The sequence below is a fragment of the Patella vulgata genome, chromosome 3 (genome assembly GCF_932274485.2).
Source record: "Patella vulgata chromosome 3, xgPatVulg1.2, whole genome shotgun sequence".
Taxonomy (NCBI): Eukaryota; Metazoa; Mollusca; class Gastropoda; family Patellidae; genus Patella; species Patella vulgata.
The window spans coordinates 73,093,511-73,120,329 of record NC_065881.2 but is presented as its reverse complement, the minus strand read 5'-3'; the positions used below and the strand labels follow the sequence as shown (position 1 = coordinate 73,120,329).

The 26,819-nt window shown below is 35.6% G+C and overlaps 1 protein-coding gene across 1 annotated transcript in view; it reads left to right on the top strand.

Moving 5' to 3' along the window:
- The window catches only part of LOC126814657 (solute carrier family 49 member 4), a 29,567-nt gene extending 8,843 nt beyond the window's left edge, over positions 1-20,724 (top strand). Inside the window, exons 2-14 of the mRNA XM_050539961.2 lie at positions 2,025-2,263; positions 4,113-4,320; positions 5,181-5,271; positions 5,674-5,840; positions 6,222-6,276; positions 8,166-8,233; positions 9,974-10,024; positions 13,122-13,251; positions 14,750-14,858; positions 15,599-15,666; positions 17,788-17,906; positions 19,489-19,671; positions 20,559-20,724. Coding sequence (XP_050395918.2) covers positions 2,108-2,263; positions 4,113-4,320; positions 5,181-5,271; positions 5,674-5,840; positions 6,222-6,276; positions 8,166-8,233; positions 9,974-10,024; positions 13,122-13,251; positions 14,750-14,858; positions 15,599-15,666; positions 17,788-17,906; positions 19,489-19,671; positions 20,559-20,710 — 1,557 coding nt within the window. The 5' untranslated portion in view covers positions 2,025-2,107 and the 3' untranslated portion in view covers positions 20,711-20,724. The remainder of the gene's footprint in view (positions 1-2,024; positions 2,264-4,112; positions 4,321-5,180; positions 5,272-5,673; positions 5,841-6,221; positions 6,277-8,165; positions 8,234-9,973; positions 10,025-13,121; positions 13,252-14,749; positions 14,859-15,598; positions 15,667-17,787; positions 17,907-19,488; positions 19,672-20,558) is intronic.
- Positions 20,725-26,819: the final 6,095 nt, after the last annotated feature.

Below are 26,819 nucleotides of genomic sequence, written 5' to 3'. Positions count from 1 at the left end.
CTGTATAGCATATTTCCATGTCATTAGCCCTGTCGGAATAGGACATTAAACCCCATTTCATTTCACTCATTCCAAAGTTAACTCCTATTCCATCAATACCTTGAGCAAATAAGATAGAGGCTATAGGTTTTGGCCCAATTTGGTCAATATCCCAGTTTTTTCTTTCTTATATGCATATCAACACTTTCATAGCGCTAATGTAGACCTTTTTCTTGAACATTTTCCCTTGTCAGTGATGCCGGACAGAGGACCTGACATGGATGGCTGACTAGTCATACGGAAGGGACAAAAAAAACCAAGGTACAGTGTATACTCAAGTGTGTGTGTGTGAAAGATCCCTTGGCAGTTGGAATTTTATATAAGAGTACGCCATAGCTCTGCACACTGTGTGGCATATGCCCGTCTTCATTTCTGAAACAGCTGTGGATAAAAACTGTTAATATTTAAATGTGTATTTTGTATTTTATAACATTATATTTTTGTCTTTTAAATAAAGTATATGTATACATACTTGTAGTATATTTTGTCATATAATTCTGCTAGATTTTTAACTTTTCTGTGCAATACATTTAGAATTCTGACTGGTTATGGGTAGATAGAGAGCAGTGGGGTAAAACATCCAATAGACATAAACTGTCCTTTGGGACTAAGTGATTCAATTCAAGTTGAATAATTCATCCGCACCAGGAATCTTTAGTAGTAGGAGGACCCAGAGAAAACCCATGTTCAAGTTGGGTGTGGAAAGAAACCACTTGACTCAATGACAGACCTTATGATCTAAAGCGCACACGTTGGACCACTCAACTTTTAGCCTCACCCACGGGTCAGGAAAATTTGATTATTGGTTGAATGTACTTCCCATTTACTGCGGCGAATAATGAATAATTTTGAAGGTTTTAATGCTCATCAAAATTTGACATTAGAATTGCATCCGTAAATGATGTTAATTTAATGTTAGATTTACGTTATAATGGTCGGTTAGATATCCATCATTTTGCTCATCCTTTTAACGACAATTTAACGTCAGGAAATGACGTTAATCTAGCGTAAAGTTTACGTCATTTTTATGTTATATTTACATCATTTTCTGACGTAAATCTAACGTAAAGTTTACGTCATTTTCTGACGTAAATCTAACGAAAATGACGTAAACTTTACGCAAATTTTACGTTAGATTTACGTCAGAAAATGACGTAAAGTTTACGTTAGATTTACGTCAGAAAATGACGTAAATATAACGTAAAAATGACGTAAAGTTTACGTTAGATTAACGTCATTTCCTGACGTAAAATTATCGTTAAAAAGATGAGCAAAATGATGGTAAACTGACTGACCATTTTTACGTAAATGTAATGTAAAATTAACATCATATTGTTATGTGGGAGGCCTAGTCCAAATTATTTTTTCATTAAGATAAACAACCAAACACACAAAATTTGATCAATGCTCAAGTGCCACTTGGCTTGCATGAGTTTCTGTTCCCATGCAGTGTGTTATAAACTGATATTGATATTGGTCCGGTTCATATCAGAGGCAAGGTTGGACTGGATGATTGAATCAAACATATAGAACTATATACCAATTGTATATAAAAATTAATTAATATACAGTGTAGCAACCTGCCTTAACTTTGATTCTGTGAGAGACCCTACTGGGCTAATGAAGACGGGCATATGCCATACAGAGTGTCATGAGGAAAATTTTGTCTGGGCAGCAGCACTATGGCCTACTCTTATATTGAATTCCAACTGCCAGGGGATCATTTACATGCACACCAATACACAGGACCTCAGTTTTTATGTCCCATCCCAACATCTAGATTGGATAGCTGTACTTGTCAGGCCCTCCGTCCTGCACCACTGACAAGAGAAAACCACGTCCGAAAATCCCAGTGAACTTTCTCGGCCAATGCAGGGGCCAGGCTAGCGATCGAGTCAGTGTCTTGCCCACTTAGCAACCGTAGGCTCCCTGACTTGTGGTTTAATTGTATATGTTTGAATTAATTGTTTTGATTTTAATCTTAGATTAGGACTAAAAGATGATGGCATGAAACCCGAAAAAGAAGAAAAAGGACTTGAATATCTTTGAAGAAAAGTAAATCACTAAAATGAGTTCCAACCAATATGCAGAGAACTCTCCACTACTTAAAGGCGAAATAGTCAGTGTGCCATCAGACCCTCCTCCACCTTACACATACTCTTCTATCAATAATCAACCAGATGATCCAGAAGATAAAAGAACCACAATTACCCACAATATTCAGGTAAACTGTTAATCCTGTACTCTTATCAATACTCAACCAAACAATACATACGATTAAAACAACCACAATTACCCACAATATTAAGGAAAAGTCCTAAACCTGTACTCTTCTTATCAATACTCAACCAAACAATACACACGATTAAAACAACCACAATTACACACAATATTAAGGAAAAGTCCTAAACCTGTACTCTTCTTATCAATACTCAACCAAACAATACACACGATTAAAACAACCACAATTACACACAATATTAAGGAAAAGTCCTAAACCTGTACTCTTCTTATCAATACTCAACCAAACAATACACACGATTAAAACAACCACAATTACACACAATATTAAGGAAGAGTCTTAAACCTCTGGCTCCAAGTTCACAAAGCATTCTCAGGCTGAAGTTAAGAATTTACTCAACTTTCAATCACTGTTTAAGAGAAATATCTTTGATTCAGAAAAACAAAAATTTGCACATAGTTTCTTATTGATGTATTTGATATATTAAAATAACAAGAGTTTTATAAGGGGCTATGTTTAAGTAAAAATAAGACGAAAAATTTTGAGTAAATTCTTAACTTAAGTCTGAGAATGCTTTGTGAACAGGGGGCCTGTACTCTTCTTATCAATACTCAACCAAATAATACACAAGATAAAACAACCACAACTATCCACAATATTAAGATTGGGAAGGTAGGGAAGTTAAATGATTATTAGACATCATGAAGATAAAACAACCACAACTATCAACAATATTAAGATTGGGAAGGTAGGGAAGTTAAATGATTATTAGACATCATGAAGTATGTGTATTCTTATCATGGACATTTTGCTTTTATTTCTATAGTATAAACGAAGGCAGGTAATTATTTGGGATTATTATTGTCATGAACTTAAAGGCGGTACAGAAAATATTGAGATGAATCTATTTTTCTTTTTTATATATAATACAAATGCATTACATTGTATAAAAGAAACCTGATACATGTAGTGATACAGTGTTTTATTCATTAATACATTTGATTACACGTATCATCTCCTCCTGTCCTTAATTTCAGGAGAGCGATTTTTAATTTGTTCGAATTCCCACAATTTCTTTTTAGACGTGAAGGCCTGCTGTTAAGGACTCGTCCAGATGAATACATTCACTTAAAGGCTCAATACCACTCTTGTTGTAACTGAATAATATGTCCTAATCTTTATTCTGGTCAACAAATTGTATTATTTTACAATATTCCAATTAATTGATGATACAAATTTCATCTTAACACACCTAATTTAAAAAATTGGAAAAATTCAACTAAATGATTTGAAAAGCCTGACGTAAAGCTTTTCAAATGTGACTTAAAAATAATTTACACAACAGGTAGGACACTAACACATCTAGTACTTAGAATAAGGCTATTTTTTATTTTCTGGAGCTGCCAAGCCAGCAAGAGTGCAACTGTCCCTTTAAGACATCATTGTCATAGCAACAGAAACAGGAACTGAAAAACAAATTTATAAATCATGATAATGTTGCTAAGATTGTGTGGTTTCGATCCTAAGTTTATTGGTTACCTGCCCAACCTCGTAGGTTTCCTCTGGATCCACAAGTTTCAACCTACTGCTAAATAGCCTTGCGTGCAATCAAATTATTGAAATAAAATGCTAGTCCTGTAATAAATTTGGTTTTATGGTAGAGAAAATTGCCCAGGTCACCAACATGTAGATACTCTAAAGGTCAGGGTTTTCAAGATTCTTTTTCAAAGTTTGATGGAATTATTTAGATACGGTAATTCAAAGTTGCAAATACTCATTGCAATTGGAGTTTTTGCACATTATCAAATTAATTACATTATTATTATTTTAGGTTTATAAGAGGAGATGGTATGTTCTGCTGATATTTTCATGCTTTGGTGCTTGCCAAAATTTAATCTGGAATGCGTGGGGGCCAGTTTCTGATTCTGCTAAAGATGCATTTGATTGGAATGATGGTGATATTGCCTTGCTATCAAACTGGGGTCCGATAGCCTATCTTATTAGTGGTATATTCTTCTCATGGATGATTGGAGTCAAAGGTAATCAACAGAGTTATCTTCCTTAGATCCTATTGTTTATGTATGAATTGAGGCCTTTTGCCAATAAAACTTTTTACCTTTAAATCCTACAAGTGATCATTATTCTAAACTAATGTTTAGTATGTGTAGAAAGTAAGTACAGGTAGAAAGAAAAGTCTTTAATTAGCAGGTGTGTAAATTAACTAGCAGATAAAATAAACTTGGGTTTAAGTTAAACTATAAGTGTAGTTTAACAGGGTCGCATGCCCAGCCTTGTTGGTTTTCTCTGGTTTGTCCGAAATGAAATGAAATGGGGTTTAACGTTGTACTGTTCTGCTCTGACTGGGCTAATGAAGATGGGCATATGCCTGTCATACAGTGTGCATACAGTGTGCTATGAGGGAAATTTTGCTCGGGCAGCGGAACTTGGCCCACTCTTATATCGAATTGTGACTGCCAAGGGATCTTTTACGTGCATGCCAATGTATACAGGGAGTCTTGGTTTTTCATCACACCCGAATGACTAGACAGCTGTTCTTGTCAGGCCCTCTGTCGATCATGCACCACTGACAAGGGGAAACCACGTCGGAAAATCTGAATGAACTTTTTCGACCAAGGCCGGTTGTCTGGTTTCCTCCCACTTCTAAAGACCACTAATTTATGTCGAGTAGACATTAAACCCCATTACTCCCTTTCTCTCTACTCAGAATTAGATTTAAATTTAACATAAGGTACAATTTTATGGATACACAATTACTGAGTTTAATACTAAGCCATGTTCAATTACTAAATGCCTATCAAAAAAGATTTAAATTTAGTTGTGAAATAATTTTTTTATCTTTTGTATTGTCATTGTCCATTTTTTTCCTTTTGTTTTCTAGGTCTTCGTATTGCTTGTACATCAAGTTCTTTTTTAGTTGCTTTAGGAGCAGGTCTCCGATGTTTTACGTCAACTCCTCCTCTTTCTACATGGTGAGTGTTTTTTTTTTTTTACATATTTGACTTAAAATACGTACTAGTTCAGAGAATAAAAAGTTGTCCATGATTAAGTTTGGATGTGTCTATATTTGATCAGAAATGAAATGGGGTTTAATATCCTGCTTTTCTTCTCCATCCAAGCTAATGAAGACGCATACAAAATGAAGTGTGCTATCAGGGAAATTTTACCTAGACAACAAAGTTATGGGCCTTGCCTCCGAAACCATGTAAGGATAGTTATTGCCCTTGTTATTTTTGTGGTTGCATGGTTCTATTTGATAATTAACTGTGTAGACGAATTGCTTCTATTGTGAAAGCATCCACCAGTTATGGAGAAAGATTTTGTTTTCTTTTTCATCGAAGAAATTGTAATTTCATCATACTTCTGTATTGCAGGCTTATACATGCTGGGCAATTTTTAAATGGTTTAGGTGGACCTGTTGCCATGACAGCTCCACCAGTAATATCCGCTATCTGGTTTCCTCCTAAAGAAAGAACAACAGCTACGTCAATAGCATTTCTGATTCCTAATATTCTAGGTGTAGCAGGGGCCTTTTTGATTGGTGAGTAGTAATATTCAAGTTTGATAATTAAAATAAGTGCAATAGGGATTTGTTGTAACTGTGGGTTTGGGTGGTTGAGTGGTTTGCATAGATCATAAGGTCTGTCATTGAGTCTAGTTGCACGATTTTGATCCCAATTAAGCTTGTATGTTTATTCTGGAAAAACAAATACAACGAAATCCTTTTATTAAGACCACTTGTTGGAACTGTCTGATTTTGTTCTTCATAGCCTGCTGGTCTTACTAGCTACTGAATTAGCATGCTTGAAGTAATTGGAAATAAAAACCAGACGGTATTAAACATGTATTTTAAACATATTGTTATGTTAAAACAAATACATGTAATATTAATAAATGTATTACATAACAATCTATTTAATAGGGCCATTACTTGTACCATCTCATTCAACAAATACTCATAATACTAGTCATATCAAGTAAGTGTATTGGAATTTTGTTCAGAATGTTTATATTGCCTTAAATATTTTCCTTTGAAGATTCTATTTAATTCTTTGTATGTTTGATTTAAAGATATAAAGTTTTTAACCAGGAACTGGTTGCATAGGCCTACACTTGGTGATCTTCTTCCTGTTTTCGGCAGACTTCAATTTTTCATGGTTTCATAATTCCAAGATGGCTGCAATGACGCCATGCTTGGTTGACGGTTCCAGGTTTATATAGCTGTACTCCCTCGAATTTAAGATATTAAGGGGAGGCAAGGGTCGACAAATGTCAATTTTGACTCAAATTATCGATTTTTTATATTTGCATATTTGTGATGTTCATTCATTTTTATTTCACTTGTAATTAAAGAAAATACATATAAAGTGGTTTATGATAGAAAAAATGCACTTTTGAACACTCTTGCAATTCAAATTTTGCTGTTTTACCTCTTTATGTCTTAATTTCTCAAAAAGTAAAATATCAACAGTCGACAACCTTACAAAAAATCGTTCTTGAAAAGTTTACAACAGATATGTCTGAAACTTACACACATACTTAAGTAATGTTAGTTCCATGCAAATAAGGATTTTCAGTACTCTAAATGAATTTTTAGTGTAGTAAATTGGCATTTGAAATCTCTCATTGAAAACAACATTTTTCATAATTTTTGTTTTGTTGAATAGAATGACATGTAAGGACACAATAACAACACCATATTGATAATTGCACAGAGAAATGTCCTAGAAACATTTTAAAAAAAATTCCAGGCTTCTACCTTTGATACTTTCAGAGAACGATTTTTTTTAAGCAGTAAAAATGATTTTTTTTGTTTCCATGGTAACCAGTAAAGCAGATTCCCCCAAAACTGCCGATTAGCCTATTTTGTCGATGTGAACAATTCCTGAAAATTTCAAGTTGATAGCATTATTAGAAACCAGTTATTTTAAAATTCATATTTGTCGAGCAGTGCCTCCCCTTAAGGGCTCCTGAGAAGTTAATTAAAATTGGATTTTCCCTAATCAAATTGATAAAAATTCTCTCATGGTTTGTCTTCGAATTTAATTTCTGGTGTCATGTATCATGTTTTCACGGAACCATTTATAACAATCAGTTTACCAACTGTTGATAATAAGAATTAATTGTCACGAGATAAGAGAACCTGAGAAAAATAGAAAAATTCTGTACATTATCCTGGAATGTTTAATTATCTAGATTTTAAACGATAATCAATGGATTATAAACATAATTGGTAGATATATTGTTTGTTGGTTGTTGCTTATTTTGATTTGATTGACCCCTGTAGCGCAAGGGATGCTTACTGATAGCCCCCTGGATCCATTCACATGATTTGATATATATATATATATATATATATACGTTTATTGTTTTCAATATCTGTGTATATTGTGGTTTTGTCTTGTGAATTTTATGTATCGTGCGGTCCTCCTGCACTTACTAATAGGTGTGGTGCGCCTCACCTTTATTGATCAATTTAAAACTTTTCCACTTTTTTAATATACATATTGATGTATTTCAATAACATATACGTTTAGATGATCCACCTGCCACACCACATGCGTTTTTGTCCAGGTGCTGCGCGCCTCCTGCCACTGCTGAAGACCCAAATGTGGATGCAAATTATTGAAATAAAATTTTGCCATACATTAGTCCCAAAATGACCCTGTTTGGCTTGAGTGAACACTTAATGCTCTCTCCCTCTCTCTCTCTATCCCACCCTCCCTTCCAGTTATTTCATGGGCTTTTGCCCTTAATCACTTTCTAATGCCATAACTCATAGTTAGCTAAGAGAGAATCCCATCGTGCAATGATAACCTTTATGGCCATTTAAACATTTTCAGAATTAAATTATTATCTTTTTCAGTATTTCGGATAAAGTTTTTCATCCTGAACAGTGGCTATCAAATGATATAAATTCTTCAACCAATTCCTGTTAGTACTAGTAATTAATATTTGTTGAAAAGCTAATTGTTCCCTGCCTTTCGAAGAAAGCAGGAGACTCTTAAAATGGGTCCGTCCATCTGTCTGCCTGCCTGTTACACTGTTTGGGACACAATAACTCTCCTTCTGATTAAGATAGAATGTTCAAACTTAGATATAGGTGCTTATAAGGTGCATGCCTTGAAGCCGTTCAAAGATCAGCATTTTCTGCTTAATCCAAGCAGAGGTAAGCAGTTTGAATGGTTGATGCTTTGGGACACGATAACTTTGGTTCTAATTAAGTGAAAGTGATGAAACTTGGTGTACAGTTTCATTACATCAATATCTTGATTAATTTTGATAATGGGCATTCTATGCTCAGGGTAAGCAGAGTGGTAAACAATTTGATTGATTGAGATTTTGGAGCTCGACAACTTTGATTCTAATTGTGTGTGAGTGGTGAGACTTGGTGTATAGTTTCATTACATCAGTACCTTGACTAAGATCGATGGTTCACATTTTCTGCTTATGCTACCTAGAGACTTAAATCTGATTGGTTGAAATTTTTAAATACAATAACTCGCCTTCTAATTGACGTTGAATGTTCAAGCTTAGTGTAAGTGTCTATTAGGCGAATGCCTTGAAAGTACTCGATCATGCTCATTTTCCACTAAGGCTAAGCGGAGATAAGCAATTCGATTGGTTGAGACTTTGGAACACAATAACTTTGGTTCTAATTGGGTGAGAGCAATAAAACTCTTTGAGTATTATATCAATACCTTGACTATATTCGACGATGAGAATTTTCTGCTCAGGCTAAGTAGCAATAACTAATTTGATTGGTCAAGACTTTGGAACATAACACGGTAGAATGATTAAACTTGATGTAGATATTCATTAGTTGGATTGGTCATTGGTCGATGCCTTGAGATAACTTAGTGTAGAGTTTCACTAGTAGGTACTTCAAAACTTTGACTGAGTTCGGTCTTGAACATTTTCTGCTTAGACTAAGTATAGATAATCAGTTTGATTGCTCGATAAATGTGCAATTAATTAATATGTGTCGTCTATTTTGGGAATATGGCGGAGGACATGAGCCTCACTGTTGGTTTGTTGAGTTTTATTAGTAGTGATATTATAGTACTCTGTTACAAGGTACCAATATTTGTATACAAGTCCTTCAGTTGTCCATCAATTTTATATCTAGTTGTTGTTCCCGACCTTGTAAACTGGAAAGCCACCCTTCAAAATGCTGTTAGAGGCAATTATATTTGTGGACCAGGAACTGTGCAACAAGTATTCCTCATCTCCTCCTGTTGTTCTTTAAAAAAGTCTAAGGCCTTGCCAGTTATATTTTGATTGACATGAAAGTTGACATGCTTATTCCTTAGACAATTGTGCATTTATTGACAAACTTCGATTTCTGATATGACATCACATTTCCAAGATGGCTGCGATGACATCGTACTAGGATCCTGGCCAATATATACTCTTACTTTTGAGTGAAGTCTGTATCACCACAGGCCCAGGACTGTACAACGCAGTGGACATTACAGCTAGCCCCGAGATCCATTCAATTGATCTGATGTATATGTTTGTTCTTTATGATGGTTGTATATTGTGTCTTGTCCTTAGATTTGTCTTGTATATTTTTTTGTGTGTGGTGCAGTCCCCCTTCGTTTACATGTACTATTATAATTCATGTGAACAAAGTATCTGTGTGAATTATATTATGAGTATTTTTATTTATAGCTAGAAGGATAACTGCAGAAAGAAAACATATTATGTTTCTCATGTATGTCGGTAGGTTGATATGTATTATTTAAAGAAGCTAAGTCTCTAACTCAATATTTCCATAATATTAGAAATTAAAAACACAAATTAGAATTTGATATTGGTCCATTTCAATCCATATTGATGTTGTTACATGTTGCCGTGAAAATGTGGGATCCCAATATCCAATATTTAAGACACAATGAACGTTTTAAAATATGGCACATGACTCGTGTACCATATCGTTTCGGGCGCAAAACCAATTAACAAAGAAAAACATACCCTAAATTACAATGCGGCAGTAAATAGTAATGACTGATTTACAAATGATAAAATAACAATAAAATAAACGTGAAGAATAGGCTAATATAGGCGTAAACGATTGTCATTCAGTTTGGACTGTTCGCATATTTCACAGAACGTAATTGATTAGAAATTATAATTTTTAAAAATGTTTTTTTAATATAAATCACTGAATATACTCTCATATTACATTAATATGTGCTTTTAGACCCATTTATGGTTCCAAAAAATTGAGTCATATGTCATTTAAAATGACTGGACCTCTTTGATTTGGTGGGAGCTGGAGATGCAGTTGCTCAGTTACAAAAGGCGCTGGTTCTCTATCCAAGAGATCCAGGGTTTGATTCCGGTCTTGATCAAGAAAGTTTCTCTGGATTTTCTAGCATGGTTTCCCCTTGTCCACAGTGCAGGAAAGAGGGCCTGGCAAGGACACTATCTAGTCACTTGGATGGAACAAAAAAAACTGAGGTCCTGTGTAGGCCTACATGTTGATGTACATGTAAATAAATGCATTGAAAGTTGGAATTCGATATAAGAATAGAATGTAGTACTGCTGTCTGGGCAAAATTCCCCCCATAGCACACTGAATGGAATAGGGCTGTCTTTATTAGCCCAGTGGGTTCAGATAAAATAGATGCACATCGTGGGTGGAAAATGCATAATCAACAATAAGATTTTCTTTTACATTTTGTTTTGCATCTGAGCTCCAAAACAAAGGCAAACATTTTGGTGATATATAAATTATCCTATGCCTAATGAAGAGATACTGAAATAGTGAGCATCTGTATGGTGGCCCATGGTTATCATAATAAATGTGTAAAAAATCCACCACAAATATTAAAAACTGTAAAACTAAATTTGAATGAAAAAAAAAATTTGCTAATAAATAACAAAAAAGAAATCGAATTGAATTAAATGAAATAGAAAAATAATTTAAATTAAATTAGATTTAAATTAAAATCATTTTTGATAAAAACAAAGTAAAATAAATGTAAATCAAAAACTGAAATGAAAAAAAAAAATTAAATTAAAAATATTTTTTAAAAAAAAGTAAGTTTGAAAACTTAAATGAAAAATAAAATTTAAAAGTTTTTTTTTTCTTTTTTTTTAAATTGAAAAGTGAAATGAAAACTAAAATACACATATCTCTACGTGGCCCATCGTTATCATCAGCCCATCGTTATCATTCAATCGGAACTGTAATCGAACGCGTTGAAACCAGAGTTATTTCCCTTTTCTTCGCGGTCACGTCAGTCAAAAACTTTTGGCATCATGAAATATGAATAGAACTGGAATGAATCGAAAAAATGAAATCTGGGTGCGCCTCAAAAAGAAGATGTCCAACAAAAGGACCGCAAAAAAGGGCATTGCTTCCTCAAACAGCAAGGTACCACCAAGGGAAATACCGATCAAGATCAAGTTAGCACACATAGTCCTATGTTGGCATTTCGAGATATATTACCGTAAACATACTAAACATATGGGGGAATCGGGTTGGGGTAGACTCACTATGCACGCAATAACGTCTAAACTAACTTTGGTGGCTTCGAAATCTTTATTTCACCAAATCGACAGATGGATAAGGTATGAACGAACATCCCAAATTTCATTAACTTTCTATGTTGGCGTATCGAGTTATATCACCGCAAAGTTCCTAGCACCCGGATTCGAGGCGAGGTTCGTGGGTACAAGAAACAAAGGGTACACCCGCGCTGCATTAAAGAGAACCAAGTCAGCTTTGGTGGCAAAATGTTTTTTGTTTCGCGGAATCAAGGTATGAATAAACTACAAGAATACAAAATTTCATAAGCTTCCTATGGTGGATTTTTGAGTTATACCACCGGGTGCTAGGAACTTTGCGGTAGTATAACTCGATACGCCAACATAGCTTATTTTAGGGTGTGGGGTGGGGTCAGGGGATCTAATACATATATACTTTGCATTAATATGTTTTAAAATTTTACTTTCTAATATATATCTAACAATTGTTTTCGTGATAATTATATCTAGGTTTTTCTTGGCGCTAGGAATATGTGTGCTAACTTGATCTCGAATCCGGGTGCTGGAATACGGGTGAGAGATCCCGCTTGGTATTTCCCTTGGTGGTACCTTGCCGTTTGAGGAAGCAATGTCCTTTTGTTGGACATCTTCTTTTTGAGGCGCGCCCAGATTTCATTTTTTCGATCCATTCCAATTCTATTCATATTTCATGATGCCAAAAGTTTTTGACTGACGTGACTGCGAAGAAAGGGGAAATAACTCTGGTTTCGGCATGTTCATTTTAGTTTTCATTTCACTTTTCGATTTAAAAAAAAACAAAAAAAACTTTAAAATTTTTTTTTTCATTTAAGTTTTCAAAAAAAATAATTTTAATTTAATTTTTATTTTCATTTCAGTTTTTGATTTACATTTATTTTACTTTGTTTTTATCAAAAATGATTTTAATTTAAATCTAATTTAATTTAAATTATTTGTTTATTTCATTTAATTTAATTTATTTGTTATTTTCGATTTCTTTTTTGTTATTTTTAGCGAATTTTTATTTTCATTCAAATTTATGTTTACAGTTTAATATTTGTGGTTGATTTTTTACACATTTCTCTATGATAACCATGGGCCACCATACATCTGTCCTTAAATCGGGGTTATGTTTCTAGAATATATCTTATAAACTGTTTAAACTGAGTACACATATTATAGTATGTACACATATTTTGCTCGTCAGAAATTTCTTGAATTTAATAATTTTTATGCTTCCATGGAAACAAATTTAAGGGTGTAGGATAATGATGACTGGTTCTTCTTTTTTATGATTTTACTTCAGAATGTGCTGCTGCACTTTTGGTGTTCCTGATGATGTTGATATATTTTCCAAAGAAACCACCACTTCCTCCCTGTGCTTCAGCAACTATCAAAAGACAAGATTTCTGGAAAGGACTCAAAGATTTATTCAAGTAAGAATTTATTGATTTCTAATTTCATGTAATTTTAATGGAAATGAAATGAAATGGGGTTTAACGTCCTACTGTTCTGCTCCGAACTGGGCTAATGAAGACTGACATACACCATACAGTGTGCTATGAGGGAAACTTGCACGGACAGCACCACTACGGCCTACTCTGTCAAGGGATCTTTTACGTGCACGCCAATGTATACACGGGACCTCAGTTTTTTGTCCCATCCGAACGACTAGTCAGCTGTCCTTGTCAGGCCTTCCATCCTGCATCACTGACAATAGGGAACCACGCCGGAAAATCTGGATGAACTTTCTCGGCCAATGCAGGGATCGAACACCTGACCTCCAGGCTAGCGAGCTAGCGTCTATGGAGCCGCTGTGGCTTAATTATTAAGTTGGTGGCTTCCTTACCACCGCCGAGATGGTTCTTCAGGTTTTTTCAAGGGTGGTTTCCCCTTGTCTGTGGTACATGATAGAAATCTTGGCACGTAACCACATCTAGCCATTCAGAAGGTACGATAAACAGAGAGCCAGTACACGTAAAATAACCCTTGGCTGTTGGATTTCGAAATAAAAGTAAACCATAGCACTGCTGCCTGGGAAAAATTCCCTTATAGGCCACTGCATGGTATATGCCAGCCTTCATTAGCTTGGATATGGAGCAGAAATGTAGGAGGTTTAAGCCAATTTCATATAATTTCACTTTCTGTGACAGTCACACTTTCTTCTGTGTGGTTGGGAGGCCGAATGGGCTAATGCATGCGCTTTAGATCATAAGGTCTGTCATTGAGTCAAGTAGTGTGGTTTTGATTCCCTGCTTGTACAAGACAAGGAATAGGGTTGTCTGTCCTACCTTATGTGTTTATCCTGCAGATTCCTCCCATGGCTAAAACCTCTATACTCAAGCTAATTAATTAAAATAAAAATTGAACCAGCGAAATTACCTACTGTTCATATTGAGTGGAAGTTAAACCTCTCTCTCTCTCTCTCTCTTTGGGGGATCACGTGGCTAAGTGGGTAAGACGCTAGCTCGCTAGCCTGTAGGTCGGGTGTTCAATCCCTGCATTGGCCGAGAAAGTTCATCTAGATTTTCCAGCGTGGTTCTCCCTTGTCATTGATGCAGGACAAGGAAAGCTGTCTAGTCGTTCGGATGGGACGAAAAACCGAGGTCCTGTGTACACATTGGCGTGCACGTAAAAGATCCCTTGGCAGTGGGAATTCGATATAAGAGTAGGCCGTAGTGCCGCTGTCCGGGCAAAATTTCCCTCATAGCACACTGTATGGCGTATGCCCGTCTTCATTAGCCCAGGTTAGGAGCAGAACAGTGGGACGTTAAACTCCATTTCATTTCATTTCATTTCTCTCTCTCTCTCTCTTTCTCCCCCCCACCCCCATTCCTCCCCTTCCCTTGAGCTTGAATAAGAGTGAAATTAGTAGCTTACTAGATGAATCTAGGATGGCTGCTTTCTAGATTTCAAATTTTATATATTTTATAGATGTGGTCAGTTTTGGTACGTAGCTATAGCATATGGTATATCTACAGGTGTATGTAATTGTTGGGCCAGTGTATTAAATGTTAACCTTTCACCTCTAGGTATATCACAGGTAATTAAAGCTTTATAAATTTCTTTCGATCATCGACATCAACTAGAATATCCCTGGTTCAATTCCCTAACATAGACCCAGTAGAATCTCAGGTTTTTATTAAACTCGGTTCCCACTTTTCATGAGTAGTGCTGGCAGGTTTAGCTGCTGCCTAGTTCTTCAGCCAGTGGACTAAAATATGAAGTCCACAACGTCTACAGGGCTAACAAGTTAACTGCAGCCTAGTTATTTTGATGGGACTAAAAATTGAAGTCCTCTGTTGGAAAACAATGCTGTCTTGGATAAAATCTCCCTAGTATTGCACACATGAACATATAATAAATAATCATGACAGAACTGTTGGAAAAAATATATATATATATTTAACCATTAGGAGAGAGGATATCATGAATTTCAATGTACAGATATGTAGACCTCCTTCAGATTGCACTGAATGGTTAATGCATGCACTTTGGATCATAAGGTCTGTCATTGAGTCAAGTGGTGGGGTTTCGATTCCCCGCTTGTATGTGACACGAAATAGGGTGGCATGTCCAACCTTGTGGCTTTTCTCTTGGTCCTCCGGTTTCCTCCTACGCACAAACGAATTAATGAAATAAAATTGAACCATATATTAGTCCCGAATTGACCTATTTTGTGTCGAGTGGACATTAAACCCCATTTCTCTCTCTCTCCCTTCAGATTACATTAATTACTTCCTGCCAGATTTCAAATTGATATTTTTGAAAATCATATTTTAGGATGAATCTGGTTGGATAGGATTTTATGCAACCTGTGCAGCGTGTGTAGCATCACTTGTAATAGCTAGGTAAGTCTTGGCACCCTATAAAACCTCGGTATCCAATTCTAATTCTGTAAAACAAAAATTACATTATTTTTAAAATGCATTTAGGTATAATGCGTTCTATCAAATTAAAATATTAACCACATTAGTTTTTTTTATTTTTCTTTCTCGGTTTCAACCATGTGTTAGTCCCGAAATGACCTAGTTTTTGTCGAGTGGATGTTAAACCCATTTCTCTCTCTCTCTCTTTACTTTTTTAAAAATTTTAAATGCATTAAAAGTTTAACAGGGCCTATTTTAAGGTTTTATTGACGAAGCATGGTTTCCGGAGATGAAAGTTTTTTGACTGGGTTTCCCAAACATGACTCATGATTTTCCACACAGAACTTGGTAGCTCAATTTAGCTTCTTCCATCACCATTATTAGCTCTAATGTGTTGGAATAAACCTTCTGAAATCGTGACCAAATTAGTTGTGACCAAAACAAAGGCTCACCAGAAGTGAAATAAAAACTTCCTGAATTATCACCACGCTTACACTTTTAAAACAAAACAAGCAGTTGGCATACACGATACGCCGAGATTCTGTAAGATATGGATAGGGAACAGGGAAAATCGATAGGGCTCAACCTCTCATTGTCCCAATGCTACACATCAAATATGAAACTGTAGCCTATATCGCGTTCACAAGATTTTTGGCAAAGTTTGGTAACTCGATGGGGTTTGTCGTCTCATGACCCCAATGCTTCACATCAAATGTGAAAAAATAAAACACGGTTAAAACGCAAGTCCCTGTCGCTTCCACAAGATTTTCCAGGGGGCTTAACTCCAGAACAGAAGGTCGCGGAATGCTGATTATCGGTATGATTCATCACAATATAAAGCTCACAAACTTTGTTACGCTCTGTGTATGTAAGGCCATAATCCAAGCAGATGCACCAAAATCGAATTCAACCAAGATCTTTTGATCCTCAACATCTAAAACGGTCAAAAATTGAGGCCTAAATTAAAATTTGCATACTATTGACATTTGTATTTATAGCTGCGTATCGGTATCATTGGCAGTCCAAAGAAATGCCCAAAAGCAGACGAACCTTTACTGTAACATGCAGCTGACTACTTGCGTCAACAACTGCTTTATTTTTCGACATTTACATACAATCCACGAAATTGAATCGAAACCAAACGCATTGATTGATGATCACAATGATTGTTAATGACACACTTGCTAAATTTCCTCATGCGATCTTTTCAGATTCACAAGGATACATAACATACCATTATACCATCTTTTCAAAGCATGAATTTTAGATTCTCCAAGCATGGATTTTTCATTTCGAGGCACGTCCGTGTCTGTAGGCACGTTAAAATAGGCCCTGAAGTTTAAACTAATAATCTAATCCCATATTTTAAAAGTATAACTCATTAATATAACGATAAGTCATTCACTAAAATATTATATTTCTTACTTCTTAATCCATGTACTTAAAATTTAATTAAGAAAGCAAAATATAAATACAAATGCTAGATAATCTGTTGGGATTTAAAATAGGTGCATCAATAATTATTCTCAGACAATAAAATGGTGGCAGGCTTATTACATAGCGAGCAGCATAGATTGATGAAATTTCAATTCAACATATCTATGTAAATACTGAATGGAATTTAACCATTTTGGATCGATATTCTTACTAGAGATTCCTGTCTTCATTATCCCAGTAGGTGCAGAAAAGTAGGATGTTAAACCACATTACATTTATTAGAGATTCATCTTTCACAAGGGGGGGTTGGATAGCTGAATGGTTAGCACGTGCGCGTTGTATCATAAGGTCTGTCATTGAGTCAACTGGTGTGGTTTCGAATCCCCAGTTGTACGTGACAAGAAGAAGGGTCGCCTGTCCAGCCTCGTGGGCTTTCTCCGAGTCCTCCGGTTTCCTCCCACTGCTAAGACCATTATTTCAATTATTGAAATGAAATTGAACCATATGTTAGTCCTGAAATGACCTAGTTTTTGTTGAGTGGACGTTAAACCCCATTTCTCTCTCTCTCTTATCCATCTTTCACAATATCGTAGTTTGCTAGGGATTCCTATGTCACTAAAATGATGCAATGAGTCTTTAATTCTTTTTTTCTCTTTTTTTTTGTAGATTTGCTGATATATTTTCGAAAAGATTAAAGTTATTTGTATTTATATTATATGCCATCGGAGCTGCATTTATAGCTTGGTTTGCTTTAGCTGCTGATAAAATTCTACCTACATCTACAGGTAAAACTGTAAAGTCTTATCATTTAGTCAAGTGACATGGTTTTGGTCCTAAGCTTGTACTAACAAGGAGTAGGGTCACCATTCTGAACTGGTGGAATTTCAATTGTTCCCCCAGTTTTCTCCCACTACTAAAGAATACCTGACATTAAACCCCGCCTCTCTTTCTCTTTCTCTCTCTCGTTATTAAATTACATGGTTACATGTGCCAGACAGCTTGTTATTGAATTACTATGGTTACATTTGCAATGTGACCTGTTATTGAATTACTATGGTTACATGTACAAGGTGACCTGTAATTGGATTACTATGGTTACATGTACAAGGTGACCTGTTACTAACATAGCCGTGCGAGCCAGGGGGGCCACTGCCCCCCTAACTTTCGGGCAAGCTGACTTTTGGGGCAGACGGGTAAAGTGAAAAAAAAATTTATTTCATCTACTTGCCAAAATAAAGTGCCCGAAATCTAATAAAACACTAATTTTATGGGCTGGAATAGCAGTAAAACGCGTTTGCGGCCGTCAAATATTCCAAAATTTTCTTGGGGGGTCCATACAAGGGCAGCGCCGCTGTCTGTAAACCTGAAATTTTTTCAGGCATTTCTAGTTTTGCTCCCCTAACTGTCATCGAGCCCTAATAAAACACTAATTTTACTTTTATTTTAATTGAATACAATGCATTTGTACTGAGTTGACTATGGATTAAAACATTTTGTCTGGAGCCACTCTACTCTGTGCGACATTTTTCGGGCATCGATTATTATATGTGAATGCAGCTGCAACAGTCTGATTGGACGGTTGGAATTCAGAATGGGATTTCGGTTACAAAACCATTGGATACTTTTGGCGTTGCTTACATGTGCTAGAATAGCAGAAAACGCATTTGCGGTGGTTAAATTTTCAAAAATTTCTCCGGGAGGGTGAGGCCCCATACCCCGTGACGATGATTGATTGGTTGTTTGGAATTCGGGTCAGCCAGGCATGCTATATTGGACCAAATTAAGTTGCCGTTTTCACAGACTGGAATAGCCGGAAAACGCGTTTGCGGTAGTTAAATTTTTAAAATTTTCTCCCAATGGTCCCGTCTCCGTGGACTGTAAACAATTGATCTTTTGATTGGAATTCGAGTCAGCCATCTTAATTAGCCTATATTAGACCACTTTGAAGTTGCTTTGCTCACGGGCTGAAATAGCAGGAAAACGTGTTTGCAGCCATCAAATATTCCAAAATTTTCTTTGGGGGAGCGGGGATCCACACAAGGTAAGCTCTGATTCTTCGCCTCTCGAGGAAGACCGCGCCGCTGTCTGTAAACTGTCATCAAGCCCGTACGCCTATGGTTACTAAATTACTATGCCTACACGTACAAGGTGACCTGTTAATGAATTAATAGGTTACATGTACAATTTAACTGGTTATTGAATTACTATGGTTACATGTGCAATGTGACATGTTGAATTACTATGGTTACAATGTGCAGAGTAGGGTGTAATTGAATTGTTATGGTTACAATGTGAGATATTGTTGAATTACAATGATTACATATGAAATTTCCGATATCTATATATTTGTAAATTTTTATATTTCAGTTGTAATGTATGTCACTGTAATTATTAGTATTATGATGTTAAATGCTGCAATACCATTATTATATGAATTAGCGTGTGAATTAGCCTATCCTATTGGTGAGGGAACAACAAATGGTGTTGTGACCATCTTAAATAATCTAAGTGGATTAATATTCCTATTTATTTTAATGGTACCAGATATAGGTAGGATTTTGTACAGTATTTCACCTTTCATTGATTAAAGTCTTGGATAGTCATTTGAGGAATTTTGAATACATTTCAAAGTAAGCCTACAATATTGTACAAATTAAATCTCTAAAGGAAATTGTTCAGTTCCACTGAGTGTTAATTTAAGTGTTAACAAAGATATGATAAACCGAAGTTTTCGCATCATTTGGCATCCTTTACCTAACAAGCCAGTGCCACCTGCAAGTGTTGGGGTTAAATATATTGATATGGCTCTTCAATATCATCTGAAAATGCAAATGATGATTGGCGGCTTTAATGCTCTTTAATTTTTTAATTTTATCCATCTGTGTTTCTACCAGTGGAATTATTTTTCTATATATCTGTTAGTTCGATCTCCTATTCTCAATGCTAGTCTGTTGCTTTATCCATTCACTTGACTGTTAGTTCCATCTCCTATTCTCAATGTTAGTCTGTTGCTTTATCCATTCACTTGACTGTTAGTTCCATCTCCTATTCTCAATGCTAGTCTGTCGCTTTATCCATCCACTTGACTGGTAGTTTGATATTTTATTCTCGATGTTGGCCTGTCACTAGATTGCTTGCTCCTAGATATATCAGATTGTTCAGTCACATCTATCTGTTCCCTAGTTGTGGATAAACCATGGGTTCTTATGTTGCCATCATGGATCTGTTTATTCACTTATCTTATATTCCAGAATCTGGTCATTCATTTATGTCATTCCTGGAAGCTATTCAGTCATTTATCTTATATTCAAGGATGTTAAGTCATTTATCTTATATTGAAAAATGTTAAGTCATTTATCTCATATTCACGGATCTATTCATCTATTATCTGTTGATCTATCCATTCCTTTAATATTTGAAATTTGTTTATGTTATAGGTACCAGATGGATGAGTTGGACGTTACTAGGGGTAACAGTTGCATGTTTTCCTTTATTTGCAATGTTAAAAGAGACATATCACAGACTAGAAATAGATGAGAATCAAACGGTTGTGGATAGTACATATATTGTACCGGATCCAATACAATAAACACTAAAACAATAGCTTGTTTCACAGTTATAGTTAGCTTCTATATCTATGAAGAACAGAACTACAGCTGGCTTCTTGCCATAAAATAGCACAACTATATATAGTTGGGCTTTTAATCATGAAAAATACAACTATAATTGGGCTTCTTATCATAAAATACACAACTATAATTGGGCTTCTTATCATAAAATACACAACTATAATTGGGCTTCTAACAATAACAGCATGACTGTTGGGCTTCTTACTAAAAAAAAAAAGGACAACTGTATGGTAATTTGGCTTGTTCTGTGATGTCACTTCGTTTGAAGCGGACGTTAGTTAATCAAACAGGTAATCGGGCTTCTTACAACTGTACCTCACTTCGTACCTCAAATTGATTCGTACCTTTTCCTATGTTGTTGAAATCAGTTGAAAGAAATTGAATATGCAGAACCAGAATTAGAATATGCACAAGATTTGTACCTCAAATTGAGTTCTTTCTCCTAAATCCAAAGGCTGCGCTAAATTTATAAAAATGGCTGCCGAACGAGAATTAGAATACACACGTGACTTGTACCTCAAATTGATTCGTACCTTTTCCTATATGTTGTTGAAATGAATTGAAAGAAATTAAAATAAATCTATATGTTGTTGAAAGAAATTGAAATAATAAACGATTACCTGCCTTTCTTTAAATCTGATGTTGATTATCGAACCCATTCTGCTCAGTGAGTTGTGATTATTGACGACAGTTGATTGGTGATTGTTAAAGCAGTTTAAAAAACGAATGAAAAAGTATTTAATCTGGGGATTATTATTGAACCCATTCTGTTATATATTCTGAAATAAAATTAAACCATATGTTAGTCCCGAAATGACCTAGTTTGTGTTGAGTGGACGTTAAACCCCATTTCTCTCTCTCTCTCTATATCATAAACCATATATATGGTCATATCACGGGGTAGTTCTGTTATTGAAACCCAACTGCATGAAAATGGCTTTCGATCGTAACCGATGTAAATTTAGTGAAATGCTGAAGCAATTTTAGTATAAACAAATCCATTAATTAAGTGTGAATTACTACTATTGAGCAGGCTGTGTAATATAAATTTAGCGTAGCCGTTGGATTTGATCAAATCATTTCACCTCTATTTCAATTTCTTATAACTGATTTCAACAACATAGGAAAAGGTACGAATCAATTTGAGGTACGAAGTGAAGTACAAAACGGCTCATGTGAGGTACAAATGAACTAAGTACGAAACAGCCAGGTTACGAAACAGCTGACATCCAAAATGGAATTATATGGAGCCGGGCAAAGAGACCAGAATTAACATTGATGTCAATTAATGGTGGTTTGACACCTATTCTCTATTTATACTTACCTCCCTTGCATGTGTGTTGGATATCGGTGAAATGCAACCGGTATTTGTAATTATTTTGTACATGTTATATATTTTATACGCATTTAAATTTCAATGGGGTGTTTATTTTTCACATTCCATTTATTTGCTTAATTTTTATTTAAAACAATGTAGGGCATACGTCCCCTGTGCCGCCTTTTCGGAAATCATGCATGGCATGTGCGGATTATTTGATTTATACACGTAATTTTAAATCGATTAATGAGGAGTAAACCTGTTTTTGTCCCCCGCTTTTCGAAGAAAGCAGGGGACTATTAAAATGGGTTCGTCCGTCTGTCTGTCCGTCTGTCTGTCCACACTTTTTGGGACACAATAACTCTCTTCCTAATTGAGCTAGAATGTTCAAACTTGGTGTATGTGTTTATTAGGTCAATGCCTTGATGGAGTTCGAAGATGAGCATTTTCCGCTTAGGGTAAGCAGAGATAAGCAATTTGATTGGTTGATGCTTTGGGACACGATAACTCTCTTCCTAATTGGGCTAGAATGTTCAAACTTGGTGTATGTGTTGATTAGGTCAATGCCTTGATGGAGTTCGAAGATGAGCATTTTCCGCTTAGGGTAAGCAGAGATAAGCAATTTGATTGGTTGATGCTTTTGGACACGATAACTATTAATTGAGCTAGAATGTTCAAACTTGGTGTATGTGTTTATTAGGTCAATGCCTTGATGGAGTTCGAAGATGAGCATTTTCCGCTTAGGGTAAGCAGAGATAAGCAATTTGATTGGTTGATGCTTTGGGACACGATAACTCTCTTCCTAATTGAGCTAGAATGTTCAAACTTGGTGTATGTGTTGATTAGGTCAATGCCTTGATGGAGTTCGAAGATGAGCATTTTCAGCTTAGGGTAAGCAGAGATAAGCAATTTGATTGGTTGATGCTTTGGGACACGATAACTTTAGTTCTAATTAAGTGAGATTGATGAAACTTGGTGTATAGTTTCATTACAGTAATACCTTGACTAAGTTTGATAATGAGCATTTTCTGCTCAGGGTAAGCAGAGCGATACGCAATTTGATTTTTATATGTGTCCTCTAATTATTTTCCTATTTCGGCGGGGGACATCAGTCTCACTGTTGGCTTGTTTTCTATACCGATAAGTATTAGAGAAAGAAGTGATCTTGAAATATATAATTTTATTAATAATAAGTGTCATTATTTGGTTTATACGGGGGTGCTCGGTTGTCTAACTGGGACGTACTGAATTGCAATCGAATGACGCGGAGTTCAGCCCAGTCACAATTCTGCCTGTCCCCAAAACAGTGATACACAGATGTTAGCATAAGCTCCATGATGCTAGTAAAATCGTGACATATTTAAAGACAACATAATATATAAAGCTGTCATGGTTGGTTGAGGTATTTTCTTATGCAGCACAAAATCTTCCTTTTCGCTATTTTCAGGATTGAGATACAATTCCTGAACTTTCAATCGAGTATTCGCAATATGCATGAGAAAAAGGGGGAATAACTCCTTTAGGATTGCATTTGAATAAATAGTGGGAGAAAGCAATAGTTTGCACATTAATTATATAAGGCCTATGGATTACAAACAACATTATTAGTGTGCTGTTAAATTGCATATCAGAAAGAAAACTATTTTTATCAAACTGTGAAGCCTTATTTACTTCTTATTCAACATATTAATATCAGTTTCGATTTGAAAAAAAAAAAATGACTAAAAAAATTGAGCATGATCAGGCTGCCTGGCCTGTTTTAATAGACACCAAAGTCACAAAAAGTAATTAAGTTAGGATTTATCATTGACATTCAGTGTGTTTGTTATTTTTTACTGACATATCGGGGGGAAAAAAACCTTTGACTTGTTGAGTGTAGGTCGATTTACAATTTCGAATGAGGAGAAATACATTTTCTGAAAAATGATTGTGCATTTCTCAGTTCTTCAGACAACCCCCCCCCCCCCCCAAAAAAAAAAGTCTATAAATGCAGTCTTTAACTGATTAGTGTCATCTTTTTTTTTCTTTTTTTTTTTGACACTAACACAATGTATACTATAATTCTTTAGGCGAAGTGTGGCCCGTGAATGAAATTTGTTTTTATAAAATGGACGTCCAGCGGTAAACGAAGTCGAGTAAATATGGACTGGAATTACGAAGATTGTACAGCCAATATGGACTCTTTTTTTTTTAGACCCGTGGAAAATACTTGTAGTTTCAAAATAAACCGAACTTCAACAAATGAGATGTGTTCTTTTTAAATTAGACGACTTTTATTTGTTGTATATGTCTAAATATTAAAATAATGTTTTACATTTTGTAGCTGAATTTTTAGCATTACTTATTTATAATTCTGTACAAATTAAGCCAATATAATCAAACAAGTAGTGGTTTAAAGGCCAGCTAAATGGCGTCATCTACGGTCTACCAAGTGACATTTTGAACACGTTTTAGGCTTGTCAGCGAGTCTCAAATCACTGCTTAAAGGCCATGACTTCATTTAATTTTACCGTTTTATTAGCCAGTGTTTATTTACAAATTTAAAGCACAGTTTCATGGTTCAATTCCTATTGCTATGGCATGTGTTCTTACAGTTTCTGTGATATTACTAGATCAAAATAACATTTTCAAAGTATGTATTATTTAATAATCCACAAAACATTGACATGTAATATTATTTTACAAAATTGTTCCGTTTCAAAAAAATTGTTTTTAGCAAGCCCAAAAAATAAAATACCCGTGCTTACGGTTACCGTAATGCCGATTCAAGCATGTAAATACCAAAATTTCAGTGTCTACAGAAAACCACGCAAAGACCGATTTATATATATAGCTCTTAGAAAATGAGAACCAGCGGCTGCCAGGCAGTATACGCCCACATTTTCGAGAGATGGATAGAAAACCAGCTAAACGAAAGTGATTTTTCCTACAATCAAGGGCCATAATTCAGGAAATTACAATTCGATATGCGCAAATATCAAAAGGAACCAAGATCTTTGTGTAATAAACTTACATTTCAAGTTTCAACAAAATCGGATAAAAATTGTGACCTCTATAGGGTCCACAACCTTGATATACCATATTTTTACGCTATTTGAGAACAAGGGCCCGCCATTTTGTCAGTCAGTTTTGGGCCAATTTTCACGAAATTCGAACTCAGTCGTCCTTAGGGTGTAACGGTGATATAATAATACGTTTTTTTAAATCGGATAAAAATTATGACCTCTTTAGGGTCCACAAGCCAAAAAACGCGTTTTTACGTACAATCAGGGGCCATAATTCAGGAAGTTACGGTCCGATATGCGCGAATATCGAAAGGAACCGAGATCTTTGGGTTATAAACTTACATTTCAAGTTTCAACAAAATCGGATAAAAATTGTGACCTCTACAGTGTTCACAAGCCAAAAACGTGATTTTTCGTGCAATCAGGGGCCATAACCCATGAAGTTACGGTCCGATAGATGCCAATATCGAAAGGAACCGAGATCTTAGGGTGATAAACCTATATTTCATGTTTCATTGACATCGGATAAAAATTGTGACCTGTAGACTGTTCACAAACAATTGTGGACGGACGTCCGGACGGACGGACGGACAGGGGCGACGACAATATACGTCCACATGAAAATGTGGGCGTATAAAAATATGTTACGGGTCGTCGATTTGAGCCTTTAAATAAAAAGAAGGGTCGGTCGGATAAATGTAAACATATGTATTTATATTTGCCTAATGGTATGTATTATGTATTTTACTATGTTTTTAAGTTTCGTATTCAAGTGTAATAAAATAGTTGACTTTGTAAATTGAGTAATGTTTCAAAATAACCATACAGGAACTTGGAATATGAGTAACCATCCGGGAAAGGAAATTAAACTACCTTTGTGTGTTTATTATGACGAACATGCGCTAGATATCCAATCCAAGTAGACAGCTGAAAAGGAAATTCATATTTTTTATATCCCTTAATGAGAGCATCTTGTCAGTTTTATTTTCATGAGGTCATCTTTCAAAATGTTTCTGTTTCCCATAAACCTATCCTGTATCCAACGACAATAGTGTTATGTCCGTTTTTATTGGCCCAGCCGGGGCAGAACAGTAGGATGTTAAATCTCATTATTTTATTTTTTGATAATTTATTTGAATATGACTTATGTAGGAGGTAAATCTACCTATTATAATGACAGCGATTGTCGCCATAACGATGTTAATTTAGGGTTTTGTATTGTATAATATATCCGATTTGTCAAGTTGCGTGGTTTAGACCAAGAGTATTACGTTTTATCCCATGTACTAATTGCTCTCTCTCTCTCCCTCCCTCTATCTCCCTCGTGTCACTGGGAACTGTTTAAAGCACCGGGTTTGATAAAGTTGTCGATATGGCCCTCAAATGACACATTATTCACTATGCAGATATTGATTTAATATTTGTGCTTTCAGATGGTCGTGGTTGGGGAATGGTCTAATTCGTGACAAGGAGTAGGATCGCCTATAGCCGCCTAACCTCGTTGGTTTTCTGTTAGTCCAGTGGACGTTAGTTGAATGAAATGAAATGTGGCTTATAACGTCCTACTGTACTGAGCCTACTGTGCTTTGAGGGGAATTTTGCCCGGACAGCGGCGCTACGGCCAGGGTTTTTCTACGTGCATTGCAATGCGTACACGGGTCCTCGGTTTTTCGTCCCATCCGAACATCTATACGTTGTCCCATGCCAGGCCTCCCGTTCTATACCAGACGTATAGCAAGAGTGGGA